General features: G+C 38.2%; 1 protein-coding gene across 3 annotated transcripts in view; it reads right to left on the minus strand.

Annotated features, from left to right (window-relative positions):
- LOC127678299 (ATP-dependent translocase ABCB1) overlaps positions 1-16,989 on the minus strand; it is a 146,192-nt gene that overhangs the window by 36,375 nt on the left and 92,828 nt on the right. For all 3 annotated transcript variants that reach the window (XM_052173146.1, XM_052173148.1, XM_052173147.1), the window contains 5 exons: positions 13,880-13,931; positions 11,535-11,726; positions 10,676-10,847; positions 7,575-7,699; positions 2,512-2,683 (listed from right to left, as the gene is read on the minus strand). In XM_052173146.1, the coding sequence (XP_052029106.1) occupies positions 2,512-2,683; positions 7,575-7,699; positions 10,676-10,847; positions 11,535-11,726; positions 13,880-13,931 (713 nt within the window). The remainder of the gene's footprint in view (positions 1-2,511; positions 2,684-7,574; positions 7,700-10,675; positions 10,848-11,534; positions 11,727-13,879; positions 13,932-16,989) is intronic.

A 16,989-nucleotide genomic window follows, 5' to 3' on the forward strand; every position in this document is an offset into this window, starting at 1 on the left:
ATTTTTAGTTAGATTCCAAGGGCTGTGCAATGGAAGTGAACTCTAACAAGTAAGTTAGAAGACTGAGGTCCAAATCCTGCTTTAGTATTAATCAGCTATATATCTGTGGGAAATTCTCTCAGAATGCTGTCTTTAATTTCATGTGTAAAAATATGTAAGACTCTATTTGTTCTCTCTACAAGTTGTATCAAATGACACTGATTATGAAAATATTTTGTAAGTTACAAAGCATACAACCAAGGGATGATTCTTTGTGGGGTTAAATCACTCTTTCCCAACTTTTAGGATTGTTTTCACCAAAATACTGTTAGTAAATACTTGAGTTTATATGCTTCTGTAGAAGCTGATAATACCATCACCCATTTATTTCTAATCATTCGGTAACCATGGTGCTTAATAATTTGCATGGAAGGGGCTTTGCTAAGTGAGTCTGTATCTGTTACTCATTAGTCTTTACAGTTAGGACAGAATCTCACATATGGCAGAAGACTTGAAGAGTGTTGATTGCTCAAGCCTTCCCGTTAGTATATAGTGCAGTTGGAATCTGAACCTATTGGGTCTGATATCAAATCACGCAGTCTCCATTCTGAATGCTTCTAGATGGTGAAGCAGCTTTAGTCTCCATGAATACCCAATTAAAACTATTCATTCCCAGGGCTAGGACTATAGCTCCATGGTATAAACAAATGCTGGGCAGGCTTCAGTAAAAATAAAATCAGCTTCATTATATTAAAATTGAGCAGTACAAATATCATGACAACCTAGTCTTATCCAGGTTCAGTATCAAAAAAAAAAAAAAAAATAAAGCAAAACAAAAAACCTTCTTTGTATCTCATGGCCTCACATGTGTGTTGTTCACACAACAGTAACAACAACAAAAATGAAAGAGGAATTATGAAATTCATATTACAAATCTGAATCCTGAGAAAGAGAACTATTTTAAGGAACTCAAAGAATTGTAGCCTGTTGTCAACTCTGTCTCTATGTTTAACCTAAGAAAAAGAAACAGAGCAGACCTTCTAATGAGATGCCTACTTAGTTTGGTTGCTAATAATTTCAGTACCTTAAAATAAAATGTCATGTGTAAAGTATTTTGTACATACATAAATTCTAAAATGTAGAAAATATTTATCGTCAACTGGGCAGGATCTAGAATTACCTCGAAGACCTAAGCACTAAAGGCCCCAATACATTTGAAAGGAGAAAGTCTAACCAGAAAATGCTAAACAGTTCCCTGCCCAAAACTAACATAGGGAGTGTTTCTCTAGGACCAGCCTGAAACATAGAGGGCAGTGCAACTGGGTCCAAGTATGCTGACTACACTTTGAACTGACAACAGAACTTGATAGCATCATTCACATGGCTTTACCGGCATGAAAGATGCAATAGAGGTTGAAGGGGTGTGGAGGCTCATGACAAGGTTGCAGAAAGTCACTGAGAAAAAGCGGTGTGGAACAAGTTTGGATTCCTAGCAAAAAGGCCCTGAAAGACTTGTGAAGCTTTCAGGTGAAGTCTAACTTGCAATGGAGACTCCAAGATATTAAAGGTACCAGGACTGTTAGGTAGAGATAGCCCAAGACAGAGAATATGTATATCATAGAGAACCAAGCTGGAAGAGATGGGACTACCCAAGTCTTTTATACTCAGGATATTTCCATCAGGAGTCCCAGATGCCTTACCCAGCAGTGTAGGGTTTGCTATTTTCTCTGTTTGGTCTAATTCATGTGATATTTCCTTGTGCTGTCTCATTCTTCTCTTTGGAATATGAATGTTTATTCCATGCCACTATAAATGGAATAGATAACTCAAAACTGTTGTTATGGGATCTCAGTTAAAAGAATGCCTGAGTCTCAGAAGAAACTACTATATTTATACTTTTGGAGAGATACATTTGGAACTAAAAATAGAGTATTGAGACTATTGGACGGGATGCCTTTTGTATTATGAGATGGTCATAAGCCCATAAAGGCAAGAGATGAAGTGGTTATGGCTTAAAAGTGATATGTTTGTGTTACTAAGTATAATTGTGAGGGTTAATACCGTCAACTTGACGGCATTCAGAGTTCAGTAAAATTTGGGGGATTTAAATTCAACTTTATATTCTTCCAAGTGTGTTGTGAAAAATAAACTAGAAAATAAAAGTGAAAAATTTAGTATCAAGTTTGATACAAAGAAATAATCCCAACAAATGAAAATCCATGCTGCAGAGGTTGGTAATGTTAATATGTAGGCTATATAAGGGGTGATAAAAACCAAATGCTATATTGCTATATAAGGGATCCAGAACTCCTGGTAGAAATGATAGTAATGTTAATGTTTAGGCCACAGTAGAAATTGTACAACAGATCTATAAGAAAACTAAAATTGGTACATTAATCTTTTTCAACTCTTTAACCTAATAATGCATTTTCTAGTATTTAAGACCTACTCAAAGAATATTTTTTCCAACATCACTCAGTTCTGTGGTAACTTCTAATGATCCATTTCTTTTCTGACGTGTGTTTAACTTACCGTGAGCACTTGTCCAATGGAGTACTCCTTTGAGATGACCAAGGAGGTCCCATACCAGAATGCCAGCGCATATGACGCATAGATGAGCAAGAAAGCTGCGCCCATGGAGACATTGGCCGTGATAGCTTTCTTTATCCCCAGCTTTTTAGCTTCTTCCAAATTGTGATTGTACCTGGGAGAAAGAAGAAAAGTCATCGAGTAGACTTAGAAACCTTTTGGAAATGTGTTAGTGAAGCATGATTTTTATCAATCAGTTAGAATGCACCCGGCCCTGTAGTATACATATACTTTCTCTATGTATTGCCACTACACTATGTTATTCCTATTTTATCCTCTACTTGTAGAAATTAATATTGAGGTGTGGAGAGATTATTTGACTTGTGTGAATCTTCTAAAAGTTCTTTTTGTGTAAGCCTTAGCAATAGTAAAACCAGTGAGCAGTATTTAGCTAGCTTTTAGAGCATGTATTACTTCACAGAAAAAAGAAAAGATAAGAAAAACAATTATTTTTCCTTTAAAATATATATTATTTCTGTTTTTGGTTTTAGTTTTGGTTTTTGGTTTTTTATTTTGAATCACAGTTTTTCTGTGTACTCCTGGCTGTCATGAATCTTACTCTGTAGACCAGGCTGGCCTTGAACTCAAAAATATCCACCTGCCCCTGCCTCCCAAGTACTGGAAATAAAGGCATAAACCACCATTGCCTGGCTTAAAATTTATATTATTTTAAAATTAATTAATAAAACAGATTTAATCTTAGAATATTGTGAATACAAGAAAGTTATTTAAATCTCTATACTTGAGGGAAGACAGTTTGTTTCCTACCTTGCCTCATTCTAGGATTATTGAAGTGACCGATTACAAATTAACACATATAAGGGCATATTTAAAGCCATAAAATGCTATGCATAAGCTATGGAAATTATCTTCTTAGCTGTTTTAAAATCATTGACCTATTAAAAATGCTTGGCTTAAGAATAGAATAGTCCATTGTGGAGTGGGGAGCTGTGATAGGAAGCCTGATGCCTGGTCAAGCTCACTTAAAACCCCAGTGACCCAGCAGGTGACTGCAAGGGATGGCAAGAGTTTGGCCACGCCCCTCGGGCCCCTGACTCCTGTCATATAGCTATAGCCTCTGCCCTTCCCACACCTTCACCCCCTGCAGAGAGTTCTGTGGCCATCAGTCACACTTGAGGAGCACCAAGTCCTCCCACTTGCAGATAAGGTATCTCCTTCTCTCAGGCCAAGCCAATGAGAAGTACCTGTTGTCAGACCCTGACCCACCCCAAAACTGTATATAAGAATCCTATCCAGAAGGAAGAAAGGGGTGTGTGAACTACTCCATCTTCTGAGAGCTTCTGTCATAAGAGCTGTAACACTTGGGAAGAGGTCCGTTCTCCTGAAACACCACCTGAAGCTCCGCTGCCCTCCTCCCTGGGTAGTTGGCCTCTCATCAGCCCAGTCCACAGACTCAGTGACTCAGCAACTCAGTGCAGGGCAATATGGAGTAACTGTGGACCAAGGGGTTGATCCAGTTGCAGCAGCCAAGGCCGAGGCAGTGGAGATAACTCCCCCATCCTGTTCGCACTCTCTCCCCTTTGCCTGAGCCCTTGCACTGGGCAGGACCAGAGGTCTCCATGGAAAGCCTCCAGTACACAGGCCCACAGTCCATGACTATTTATTAGTATCTGTATCTTTTATGCTTTGTATGTATTGCCTATGAATCCCTTCTAACATCTGCAGTGCCATAACAGCCTGCTGTTGAGTAAGGGGGTGCAGCCTGGTAGAATATCGTGTATAAAGCCTTATCAGCCTATCAACAGCCTTGTAACCTATTCATACACAGCCTTGGAGAGTAACATAGGAGCTCTTATAGCAGTGGTTCTCAACTTTCCTAACTACTCTTTAACAGCTACTCATTTTGTGGTGACACCCAACCATAAAATTACCTCATCGCTACTTTATATCCGTAAATTTGCTACCATTATGAATCATACTGTAAATATCTGATATGCAGAATATGTGACGTACAACCCCTATGAAAGAGTCCTTTAACATCCCCTAAAATGGTCTTAACCCAAAGTTGAGAACCACAGTCTTAATGCACTACAAAGGAAAGGAAACAAAGCCAATAAAACAAACTACAACCCCATCCTGTGTCATGTCTCCTGACAGATACTTTTCCCTCTGTGTCTAACAACTTAACTTTTATTCTCCAACTATGATTTAAGTACTTCTGGATTCCAGAAAGTAGACGATTAAAGTTAAAGGAAAGTATGTATAGCTTAATTTTTACTTGAAAGCTATACATGAGACCATTCTGCTCAAGAAATAAAGCTAATGGGGACGAGAGTTATAGAAAAAGACAGAACTTTGCAAATACAGATACAAATGAAAATATTAGGGAAATCGGATGGGTCATTTTGACAGGGTACAAATACTCTGTTTTTGTATCTTTTTGTTGGCTTGGATTCTTGAGAAAGGGTCTTACTCTAAAGCTCACCTGGACCTTACCACTTTCTTGCCTTTACCTCCCAAGTCCTGGAATTTAGAGTGTGTGCCACCCCACTTAAACATTCACATTCTTTAAACTCCCTGAAGATCCACAAGTCTTCACTGTCTTGCTGACAGTATCTTACAATTTTTAAACTAAAGGGATATATTTCCACATAGAATTCCTATTTTGAGGTCTTTGAACCATTAAATATATAATTATATGAATATCACACACTATCAATTTTCTTTGAAAATTTTTAATTTGATTAGTGGGCACATCAAAAGTTCAAATCCTGTCCAGAGTATGTATTATTTCTTGTCCTGATGACTACCTTTTTTCTTTTTTAGAGCTAGTTACCAAGATTGTTAAAACATAACACAGTATTTACATAAGAATTACATTTACTAAAGACTAAACTCAGGGGGAATTTTATAGAGATAAAATAGGTGTACCCTAAAGATATCAGTTATAATCTTTTAGCAAAATAATATTTTTAAGAAACATGTTTTAATTAAGTGTATGCCTCAAGTTAGAGCTGACCTAAGCTAGATTTAATAATTCACTAGGCATATATTTGACATGATAACATTAAGAAACTTAAAGACTCATTATTCATGCTCTATCATGTGCTTTATTCCAGTTCTTGCATACTGAGGCTAATGTTGAAACCATTTCACTGATAGTATGGTGTCCTACACAGCCAGAGGAAACATTTGCAAAGGAAAAATCAATAAGGAAGAAAATCCATTAGATACCTGATACATACAGATACCAGATAGATGTCAGTATCAGACAGATACAGATGAAGGAAGATAAGGAAGAAGAAGAAAGAAACATAAACAAGACTGCATTTACATAGGACTTTTTGATCAAGCCAGATGTATAAAACCATCCATTCATCAGAAGCTCTAGTAGAAAAATGATAAATAAAAATAGGAGTGGATAATTAACAAAACAGTGCTTAGAAGATATTCTTAATCATTATGAAAAGACTTGTTAGTTATACAGTAGCTATTTATATAATGGTGCAAGAGTCGATTTTAACCAAGCAAATAGAAATCAGTACCAACAGGAAAACATTTGTAAGTCACAGTGAGAAAAACGTACATACAAATTTGGGCGTGGGGGTATTATTTGATAGGATCTTACTACGCGAGCTCAGGCTGTGCTAGAACTCAGTCTCTTCCTACTCCAACTCCCCTAATGCTAGGATGATAGGTGCATGCTGCCACAGTCAGCAAGAAAATGCTTTCTAACCTGAGAACAATACTGTCCTACTGAATTACATGCATTCGCAGTTCTGGTTAAATTCCTAGTCCAAGAGAGCTAAATTCCTCAAGCACCAACTATTTTGAAGAGAAAGTCAGAAAAAGACCAATTTTGAAAGACTAAAAGAACTAGAAAGAAAACCGAAAGATTATGCATGGTCTAATAATATGTGGTGCTAGTAATAACTTGGGTTGGCTCTGTTGACACCAAACTTGACAACCTGAGTTTGAGCCATGCAACTCTATTGGTGGAAAGAGAGAGCCAACCCGTGCAAGTGGTCGTCCTGCAATTATGGTGTACACCCATGTGCAATATACATGCACACTCGACACAATCTCACATGCACGCACGCATGCACACACCACAGTTAAGAAGTTGAAAACTGTAATTCATCAATTTTACTAAATCTTGACCATCCCTTTCAGCTGACTCCTGACATCAGCCCTGCCCCCTCCCCGCCCACCCTGTAAATGCTCTCATCTGTTTATCAGAGAGTCCAGACAGACACAGATCTGTAATCTGTGAATGGCCAAGTGGTCAGTTTCACACCTTCAGGACTTGCCCATATCTGTGGAATAAATTTCCATCTTGTCTCTACAGCCCCTACATCCTGGTTGCATCCCAATCTCTCTCCTCTGATGTGAGCTCCAGGCTCACCTGCCTTGTTATGTATTTCAACACACACCAAAGCTTTCTGCCACCTCGGGGGACTTTGGTTCTTCCTACCCATCCTATCCCTGTCCCTATCCCTGCTTTTAAAGACCTTTCTCACCTCAAGTCTTAGGCTAGATGCAATCTTCAAGAGGCATTCTCTGACCACTGTACTTAAAATTTCCCCCCTTAAAACACTTGTTTGATCTTTTTGGAGCATTTAAAGGTGACAATTTTACGCTCCTCTGAAGTGTGCCCCTTTGATTCTTTTATAATATATTCTCTCCAAATCATACATCCTCCAACTGCTTTACTACATTTTCACTTCTTTGTGGTTGCCTATGCCCTTTTGCCCCTTTCATATGAATTTATCGTTCGTGAGAATATGGGCTACACCTGGTGGAAAGTCATCCCATCATTAAAGAAGACTTCTGATTATACTTGTCAATCATGCTTTAAAGAAAAATGGAAGATCTTTCAGATATAAGAAGACTACAATGGCAATTTTCCAGAATGTTACCAATGCTGTAATATGTGTGCATTGACTTGTTTAAGAAATGAGAAAAATATTATACGTGACACTGCCATCCTAAATGGCATGTGGGCTGGTAGAGTTAACATTTCTACTTGAAAAAGAAATTCAAACCTTTCAAGTTCCTTCTTTTGTCCTCCAAATGCAATCACAGTTCTGATGGCTGCTAAGACTTCTTCAGCAACTGCTCCAGCTTTTGCATAAGCCTGGAGTTCCTTATCAGTAAATGAAGATAATATCTGTTTAAAAAAGGCAAATTCAGATTATTTTTTTAAATGACAGTTCAAGTACACATATGCTGGTTGAGTATTTCTACATGTGAAGAATTAAAATCCTTCATTGTCTTGGGCCATGATATACCTTTTACCATATATATATGTCAAGTTGCTTTTTCTTCAAAATTTTTTGACAATGAAGATGTGTAACAAATTAGGCAAACCATAAAATTTCACATTGAGTATTTCATGGATCCTTATCTAAATAACAATAGGAGTTTTGGGAAATAATATTCAAAAAATATTCAGAAAAGAAAACATATGCCACAATATAATCATAAGAATATCAAAAAATAGGCTGTATGGCCAGGACATGTGGTATTCCCAGCAACTCTCAGTGATTCCCTGGTTCAGCAGAGCTAATGTGGGAGGCTAGAGTATTGCAAAGGCCACAATTTCCTCTTCTAGTGATCCCTAGAGAAACAGTGCATTCACCTACCAGGGATGTTGTTCTTCTTCTTGTTGTTGTTTCAACAATGCTCTTTGATCTAGATATTTGATTCCTGAGCTTTCCTCGTGTTCTGTCTTTCAGATTCACTGATTCTAAATATTCTATATTCTACTGTATAATTGCCATTTGAATAGACTGAAAGAATCCATATATCATAGTTTTACCATTATGTCTTTGCCGTTATGTCTCTCAGTTCTCTGTTGCCATTTTTTTTTCAATAATTTCTTATTAGATGGTGAGATTTTACTATTGTCTTAAAGGATTTTATAAGTGAGTGGAGCATTTTTATGGTAGTTATTAAAAAATTATAACCAGATCATTTCAATATCTTATTTATGTGCTTGGCCCAGTTAAGTGTGTTGTGGGGGTGTTTTGTGGCATTTCCTGGTTCTGGGAATAAGGGGCCTTTTTCTCACATTTGGGACACTTTGTCTATATTATTAGGGAACCAGGACACATATCATTTTCAATATAGCCAAAATTCAAGATTAAGAAATATATATAAAATTATATAAAAAGATTATGAAAGAGCAGAGATTAAAATAAAAGCCGAGGGCTGTCTTTATTAAATAAATAGTATCAAAAGCAATAAAAGATTAATTATTCAAAAATATATTAGAAAATAAGATTAGTTATTAGTTATTAAGTACTAGTCTGCTTTCCCAACTTAGAGTAGATGATCATTAGTTTTTCATTAAGTTCTGTTGTGAAGAATTTCCACCTAATCTGTTTAATGTTCAACTAAACAGAAAAATTAACTGAGAGAATGGAGGTTTGCCAGCTTCCAGCTAACTGATAACAACTAGGAACACCATTCCATCATGTTTCCCTGGGTAACAAATTAACAGTGTTCAGTGTTATGGTTTCAGCACCAATGTTGTGATCGTAAAAAGAGAAAGTGGTTTTAGAGAATGTGGTATATGGCGGTGTGGGGGGAAGGGGGTGCCTAGGCGGGCCCATGCCCAGGCCTCGCTTCCCCTGAGGGACCAGACACACACAGACATGGTATAGAGTAGAGTTTATTCAGGGCAGAGGATGGGAGTTAATGGGGTAGTGGAGGCAGAGAAAGGCAGAGAGAGGGAGAGAGTAGAGAAGTAGAGGCCGGCCATGACCACATGGAGAGAGGGGGGAGGGGAGGAGAGCCCAAGAGGGGCAGAGAGGAGTAAGAGAGATGAAGAGAGGCAAGAGGAATAAGAGGTAAGAGAGAGAGATAAGGGGCCTAACACCCTCTTTTATAGGCCAGGCCTACCTGGCTATTGCCAGGCAACTGGGGAAGAGTATACCTGGTGTTACCAGGTAATTATGGGATGGAGCTTAGACAGAATCCTAATGTTCAGGACTTTAGCCACTCTGCCTGCTAAGTGAGCTGATGCCTGCACTTCACAGGTATCTGGCGGACATAGCAGATGCCCCATCAATGAGAGTTACTGTTTGCAAGAACAGAACAACATCCATCAGACAAGGGAAAGTACCCAAAGCTTCTCACCATCACAGCCTGACTTCTCCTGTGTTAGGGAGGTGTCTTTTGGTTGGACTTTGACTTCTTATATCTTACATGTAGTCTCACAAAATCTATATGCTGGGCCAACCTTTCCATCATATAGGTACACTTGCATTAAGTGACCTTATAAAATGAATTGCATGCTGACCCAGACATGGAAAATGAATTACAAAATTGTTAGAGGCATGTGCATGGAGTAAAGAAGACCTTCTGTGTCTTCATGACTGAATAACATAACTAGAAGCTATAGGATTACATGTGCCCATGGCTAGACAGTAGTTCCATAAGTTATTTTTACTGCAATGGATTTAAATAAATATAATCACTTATATATGTATGTCTGAAATGAACTCATACATTTGAATACTTGGTTCCCAGTTGGTCAGACTGTTTTGGGAAGGATCAGGAGGGGTGGCCTTGGAGGAGGGGTGTCATTGGTGTGGGTTTTGAGGATTAAACAGCCCATGCCATTCCCAGTTAGCCCTCCCTGCCCCACCGCTCTGCCTTGTGCTCACAGATACTGCGCCAGTGCTGTACCTGCCTGCTTGCTGGCAGCCACATGCTCTGACATGATGGGAATGGACTAACCCTGGGAAACTGTAAGCCAGCCCCATATAGCATTCCTCTATAAACTCCTTTGGTCATTATATCTCTTTACAATAATAGAAAAGTCACCAAGACAGGTATTTACAGATTTTATGGGTTTAGCATATCTTTTCCCATTAACACAAAGGATAAACTTGAGGTTTTTCTCTCTTTTTTTTTCCTCATCTCTTTTTACAAATAACCCCATGGCTAAGGACAGCACGAAGTACCACATGCTAGCTCAGCTGATGTCTGATCCTCAGCTGATAAAATATCCTGCTGATATTTTAACAAAAAGTATGAAATTGTGTATAAAATTCATAGACAGGGTTATTGTGGTTAAAAGAATTTTCTGTGGATCATGGGAAAGAGTTTAAAGTCTGGACTCATGGGCTTCACCTACCTTTGCCCAAATGCCAGCTGACAGTCCAAGAACAGGGCTGATGGCCAAAATCACAAGGGTTAGCTTCCAGCCACGAGTAAATCCTATTATAAAACCACCAAAAAATGTTGCCATTGCCTGAAAGAGCATTCCAATTTTGTCGCCAATTCCTTCATTAATTTTGGAGACATCACTAAAAGAAGAAAGAGATCGTGTAACACATAATGTCAGAATTGCAAATACACATTTTTTCTCCTGAGCCTAGTTTTGTTTTGTCAAGAAAGAGTACATTAATTTGTGCCTAGGATCTTTGGTATGCCTGGTCCTTGGGGAAAGTGTGGATGGGGGAAGGTTCTTAGTAGAAGATTTGTCATTAACAGTGTTCTGTGGTCCACATGCACCTCAGGATACAAACATGGAATGTGTAAGACTATTCATTGTGAAATTTCAAACTACACAGAGATTTCTGCTGCGTGCATATGGCAGTGTTCTCTATGAACACAATCTTGAGGTCATCATGTCTTCCATGAAGAGAGGATGACAGACTGGAGCCCCTCCCTTCTTTCCACTGTTGTCCAAGGATGCCATGGGGCCCCGGCAGGATAGCGCTCAGTGGGGCTAGCCAGACCATGTTGTTGCTTTATTGCACACCACTGCTGGGCTCAGCCTTGATTCCACCAGCCTAATCCCTCATTCAGTGCCAGGCAAGCAGGAGCCCCCTCCCTGCCCCCCATCCCCTGCCAGGGTACTGTGAACAGGAAGCTGTGGGAGGCTTTCCTCTGCTCAGATGCACCAGCACTCCCAACAGAGCTGGTGGTATCTGCCTCACAGCACAGAGAACAAGACCACATCTGACTTCAGCATAGAAGGAAGCACTCACTCTGTGAGCCGGGTGTTGAGCTCCCCGACGTCATGCACGTCAAACCAGCCTATCTCCTGATTCATTATAGCATGGAAAAACTTCTGCCTGATCTTGTGTATTTGTCTTCCAGCTGCCAGGCACCAGAAAGAAACCTGGATGTAGGCAACTATGAGCACCCCAGCACCAATCCCGGTGTAATAGTAGGCATACCTGGAAAACAAGAACACTGTAATGCTGGTTTCAAACCAGTCCCTCTCTCTAAACACAACTTAGTCTTATTTCTTTAGTTTTCTGGGTATCCCCCATCCTTAACAAACAAGAAGCGGTTGTAAGGAGCTGTAATGATTAGCATCCACCTATGTCTGTGGCGATATTGAAGAATGGATTTAAGGCAAATCCCAGCTCTTCACCTAACTACCTTGTAGTTAAGGATGCTTAATAACCTAAACTTCAATTATTATGGAGATAATATTATGCAGTGGAGATATATTATGGAGGTAAGAGTGTACAATATGCCTGAAATGTACTCAGGCCAGTGTCTGGTGCATAATAATTACTCAGGGAGTGTCAGTGATTTTGAAAGATCGTTAGTGTGCTAGCACATCAGTTAAGGTTGTAGTTGTAGTCTTCTCTACTTTTGTTATGTCAGCATCAACTGATGAAGACTTGAGGGTGGTCTGTGCACCTTGGAGGGGGGAAAGACACGATGGAGCTTATTAGAAAGTACAACCAAGAGGTGGAGATGGTCCCCTGCTCTTTTGAACTATCCATTTAGCAGTGCTTGGAAGATGAATGACAAATGAAAAGCGATGCTCCCATGGCATTCACCCAACTGGCCATGGACTGAGTAAATGACAAATCTAAAATGTTCACTAAATCAAATAGTTTCCCTCCCAGTTTAAACATTTAACCACATCTTTTAGAAAAGTCAAAAAAGTGTTTCTTTGCTGTGCCACTAAAAGTCCTGTGGCTCCACTAAGCAGTCCGTGCGTACATTAAATAGAAACCCTGCTTCTTGCTGTTATTGATTTTCTGGTGTATGGAATGGGACCTAGGGTCTCATTCACTCTAGGAAAATGCTCTACCACTAAAACACTCGTTCAAGGCAAGATGAAGTAAAGGATAAGATTTGGTATATTTTAAATGTTCCTTACTTGCTCTCTTTGACTAAAAATGCTCATACCGAGTAGTAGATTGAAAAATAGATATATAACACAGAAGCAGGAAGGTGGTGGCACATGCCTGTAATCCCAGCACTCTGGGAGGCAGAGGCAGGTGGATTTCTGAGTTCGAAGCCAGCCTGGTCTACAAAGTGAGTTCCAGGACAGCCAGGTCTATACAGAGAAACCCTGTCTCAAAAAAACCAAAATCCAAAAAAACCCCCACAAATAAACAAACAAAAAACAACAAAAAAAACCCCACAGCTATCTTTTTACATTTCCAAGAGCAACCTTTATGAATGTTGCTAAGCAAATTGTCCTTCAAACTACATGTTATAAACCATACTTATTAAGGAAGATGTAATTGGCACATTACATTTTAGTTAACATATAACTTTAAAATTAATTATTGTACAATTGATAGTGCAAGAAGGAGTTCAAAGGAAGTCCCATTTAACAAGTAAAATTTACATGCGGTGAAATACCACTGTATTTTAATGTAACACATGTGAGCCACTTAAGATAGTAGAGTTTCTCATGTATTAAAAATATTTTTAATACAGTAATATTTATAAGTATTTCATTTTCATCTTTCAGAATATTATTGTGTCTCAACTTTCTTTAAAACTATCAGAAAAATACAGTAAAATACAGAATCATTATCATCTGATTCACTAGCACATACCTTTGGACATCTATTACACAGCTATTGCACAGACTGTCAATATACATAAATCATTAACAAAATAAAAAGTCTGTCCATGTGACTTAAGGCCAGAGTGACTACATTTCTTCTAGGATGTTGTATTTTCTGTTTAGAAGTAGATGTAGAATTCAGAGAATCTTTGTTGGCATTGTCATGACTGGAAATAGCCAGGAAGCAAACTACTGACTAGGTAACCATTGAAAATAATTATTGTGAATTCAAATGTGTCTAAAGGCCTACTTTCAATTCCTCTTATTTCTGTGTATGTGGTATGCTATCTTTCCAACTGCATACATAAGTTTAATTGAGGGTTAACCTTAATATATTTAATGATATGAACACTTTTTAAACACTGTAATGTATGTTTCTTGAAAGCTAATAACAATAGTCCGAAACCTTCTAATTTTATTATTATAATGTCAACTATAACTATATGATTGTAATTAGATCAATGCAGAAATGTTAATAATATAATGGTAAGGATAATATATAATTACGTGGTCATTTCTTCCTCCAGGTTGGCATAGACGTCTGTGTAATTGAAATAACCTAGAACAACACAAAACAAATATAAACATTTTAGGCTTCTTTGGTTTCCACTAAAACTAAGCACAAAATGAATGAAACTTATTTTATTACAAAAAAGAGAGAATTAACTGACTCAGCTCGATTTGTGTAAAAGCATTTGACATCTGTCCAAGTGCTGTCCTGTTGACTGTATGCAACCACACGCAACTTAAATTCAGTGATATATATTTGTCCAAAGAAACATGGTGATGCATGCTACTGCATCTTTGACTCTCAAGTATACACTAAAACCTAACCATGCATTTCTCTACATGTTTGTCTGTTCATCTGAGATTGGATCTCATGTAATCTAGTTTCTCAAACTCATTTCTACTTTTGATCCTTCTGCCTCTGCCTCTGTGTACTGGGATTGCAGGAGGGTACTCTACACTCTATATCTATGAGATGCTGGGGAATTGAACATAACGCACAACCCCAGGGCCTCATGCATGCTGGGTAAGCACTCTACCTACCCAGCTGTATTCCAGCCCACATTTCAACACTTTAATTTTAATTTAGAAGTTACTGCATGTAATCTTATTACATATGATATAAATTAAAGTGTAATCTATAACACTGACAAGCCTCATTCAATACTAAGAAATACTGAGTTTGAATTCAATATGTTTAAAACTCTTTCATAACTTTACTACCCCTGCAAACACAATCATCACTGCTCAATACTTTTATTTGTGTTATTTCAGGTCTTTCAAGTATACTCGCACACATATGCGAAAATATATGTATACACTTAGTTTTCTTAAAAATTGAATCTCAATGTCAGTTGAGATTTTCATTGTCTACAGTACTTTACTGTTACAAGCAACAATGCATATACTGTGGTATAATATGCAGATATTTATGATGAATATTTTATAGGAGAATTAAACGTTAGAGGAACACTTCAAACCTTCAAATCACTGAAAACAGTTAGTCTGTGAAAGACTCATGAAGATGAATCTGATTTGAGAGATGTGAAAATAAGTAAGACCACTGTTGGCAAACTAAGCAGAATTTCCTGAAAGTCCTATGAGGAAGGAGTGTCCCAATTTTGATGGGGTAAGAAAGTGTATGATGTGCACATAGGAAGGGGATAGATACGCGGCTGGAAACGTAGTCTGAACTAGGTAACTGAAGTATAAAGACAGGCTAGCAGACATTCAGTTGTAGTGAAATAAAGTGGATATAATCCGAGGTGTGACCCGGAAAGCTTTAGCATTCAGCAATGTGTAGTTTTAAGAATAAATTTTAAGAGGCTTCAGCTTTTATAAGAATCTAGGAGAAATCGGTCTGAATAGGAAGAGAAAGGAGGGAAGCACAAGGTTCAAAGAGGAAGAAGCTATAGGACCTTCCAACAGATGGCACACAAGTAGAGAATAAAGCTAAAATTGATCAAGACCATAAGCCCAACCACTTGAAAGTGTGAGTTTCAGATAGGAAACCTGAAAGAACAGGCCTAGGAAAATCAAGGAAGATCATCAGTTCAAGGCTGACCATTTTATTTTGTAGCAGCTGTGTATTTGATTGAAGATGTCTAGTAAGTGTCTAGATTGTGCCTGCCCGGTTCTTGGACAGGAGTGGGGAAGTTCAGACATAAATCCTAAGGAATCGTATGCTAGAGACCAGAGTTAAATTTGGGAGAGAAAAAGCCATCTCTTCCTAGCTATAAAAACAAGATGTCACAGAGAGAGGAAAAAGCAGACAATCCTAAACGCTTCGGGGACACTAAAAGGGTCTGACAGAGGGTAAAGGAGCAGCTCAGAGATGAGAAGCCAATAGTGCCACTGAGTCAGGGCTGCTTCTCCTGGGAAGAACAGCTGTCCATCTGCAAGACTCAAGTTTAAGTTAAGAATTTTCCTGTTCTAATATTTCAAAGATAAAACAAGATATTAAATTACTCGGTGAAGATTTTTCACAAAAATCAAGCTTGGGAGAAAAAAAACAACCTCTTATTGTGGATTTTTTATCCTATTTACCTAACCAGGAAATGTTTATAGTTTGCTATCACCAAGATCTATCACTGCCAATTCAACACAAAATTCTCCAAATCTAACAAAATACATCCCCCCCACACACACACCTCAGTGCAATTCCAGATTGAATAGTCCACATCTGAATATTCCTTATATAAAATACGAGGGACCAGAAAGATTTCTGATTTCAGAATCTCTCAGTCTGGAATAATTCCATGTATGTTACTAGAGTCAAACTATTAAAAGTTTTAAGTCAAAATGTGTACTAATGTTCAAAAACCATTCAGACTCTGGGATGGTGACTGAGATGTTCAGTCTGTATTAATATTTTTCATTTTATCAAAAGAAATTGCACAAATGCCCTTTGGCTATTGTGGTTTCTGAGTCCTTCGTAATTTTTTTTTTTTTTACAGTTTTAAAAGAATAAAGGTCCAGGGTCAAAATGGGCTCCTATTCACGTCTACAATTACCCCACATATCTAGTGTCAAGGACTATTGGCCAAAGCATTAGCAACAATGAAGATCATTTGAATAGTGTTTAAAGTTGATCTTATTTGGGGGTTGAGAAAAGCCAGAAATTCTCCAGGTTATAATGGTTCTACCAGCCATTAACTTAGCTAGGACGGCAAAACTAAACTTAGCTTGGCTTTTAATAAAGCACCCAGACCCTTGATGGCTGTCATGTCTGCTGGTGGCTAGAACCTCATCTGCTCTCAATCTTCTACCTCAGTTCCTCTTCACTGCTTCTCTGTGCTTTCCCTCTTTTCTCCATACTGGCATTTCCTAGAATTCCAGGAACCTTGCCAAGCGAGTGAGCATAGCCTCTTCTACAGCTTCTGTCCCTTCGAAATCTGTATCTGGACATGTTTCAACCCATTCCAATCTCGTGATTAAAAAGCTCTGGGTCTCCAACATACTTTGTTGGGTTTTTTTTTATGTTTTATTGTCTGAAATTTATTAATTTCATACATGGACATGAAGTATTTTTACTCAATGTGTCCTATTTTCTCTTCTCTTAATTTCTTCTCTATTCTTCCTAGCACTATCTTCTTCTAACTTCATGTGCT

Source organism: Apodemus sylvaticus, chromosome 2, assembly GCF_947179515.1.
Source record: "Apodemus sylvaticus chromosome 2, mApoSyl1.1, whole genome shotgun sequence".
In the NCBI taxonomy this organism is placed as follows: Eukaryota; Metazoa; Chordata; class Mammalia; order Rodentia; family Muridae; genus Apodemus; species Apodemus sylvaticus.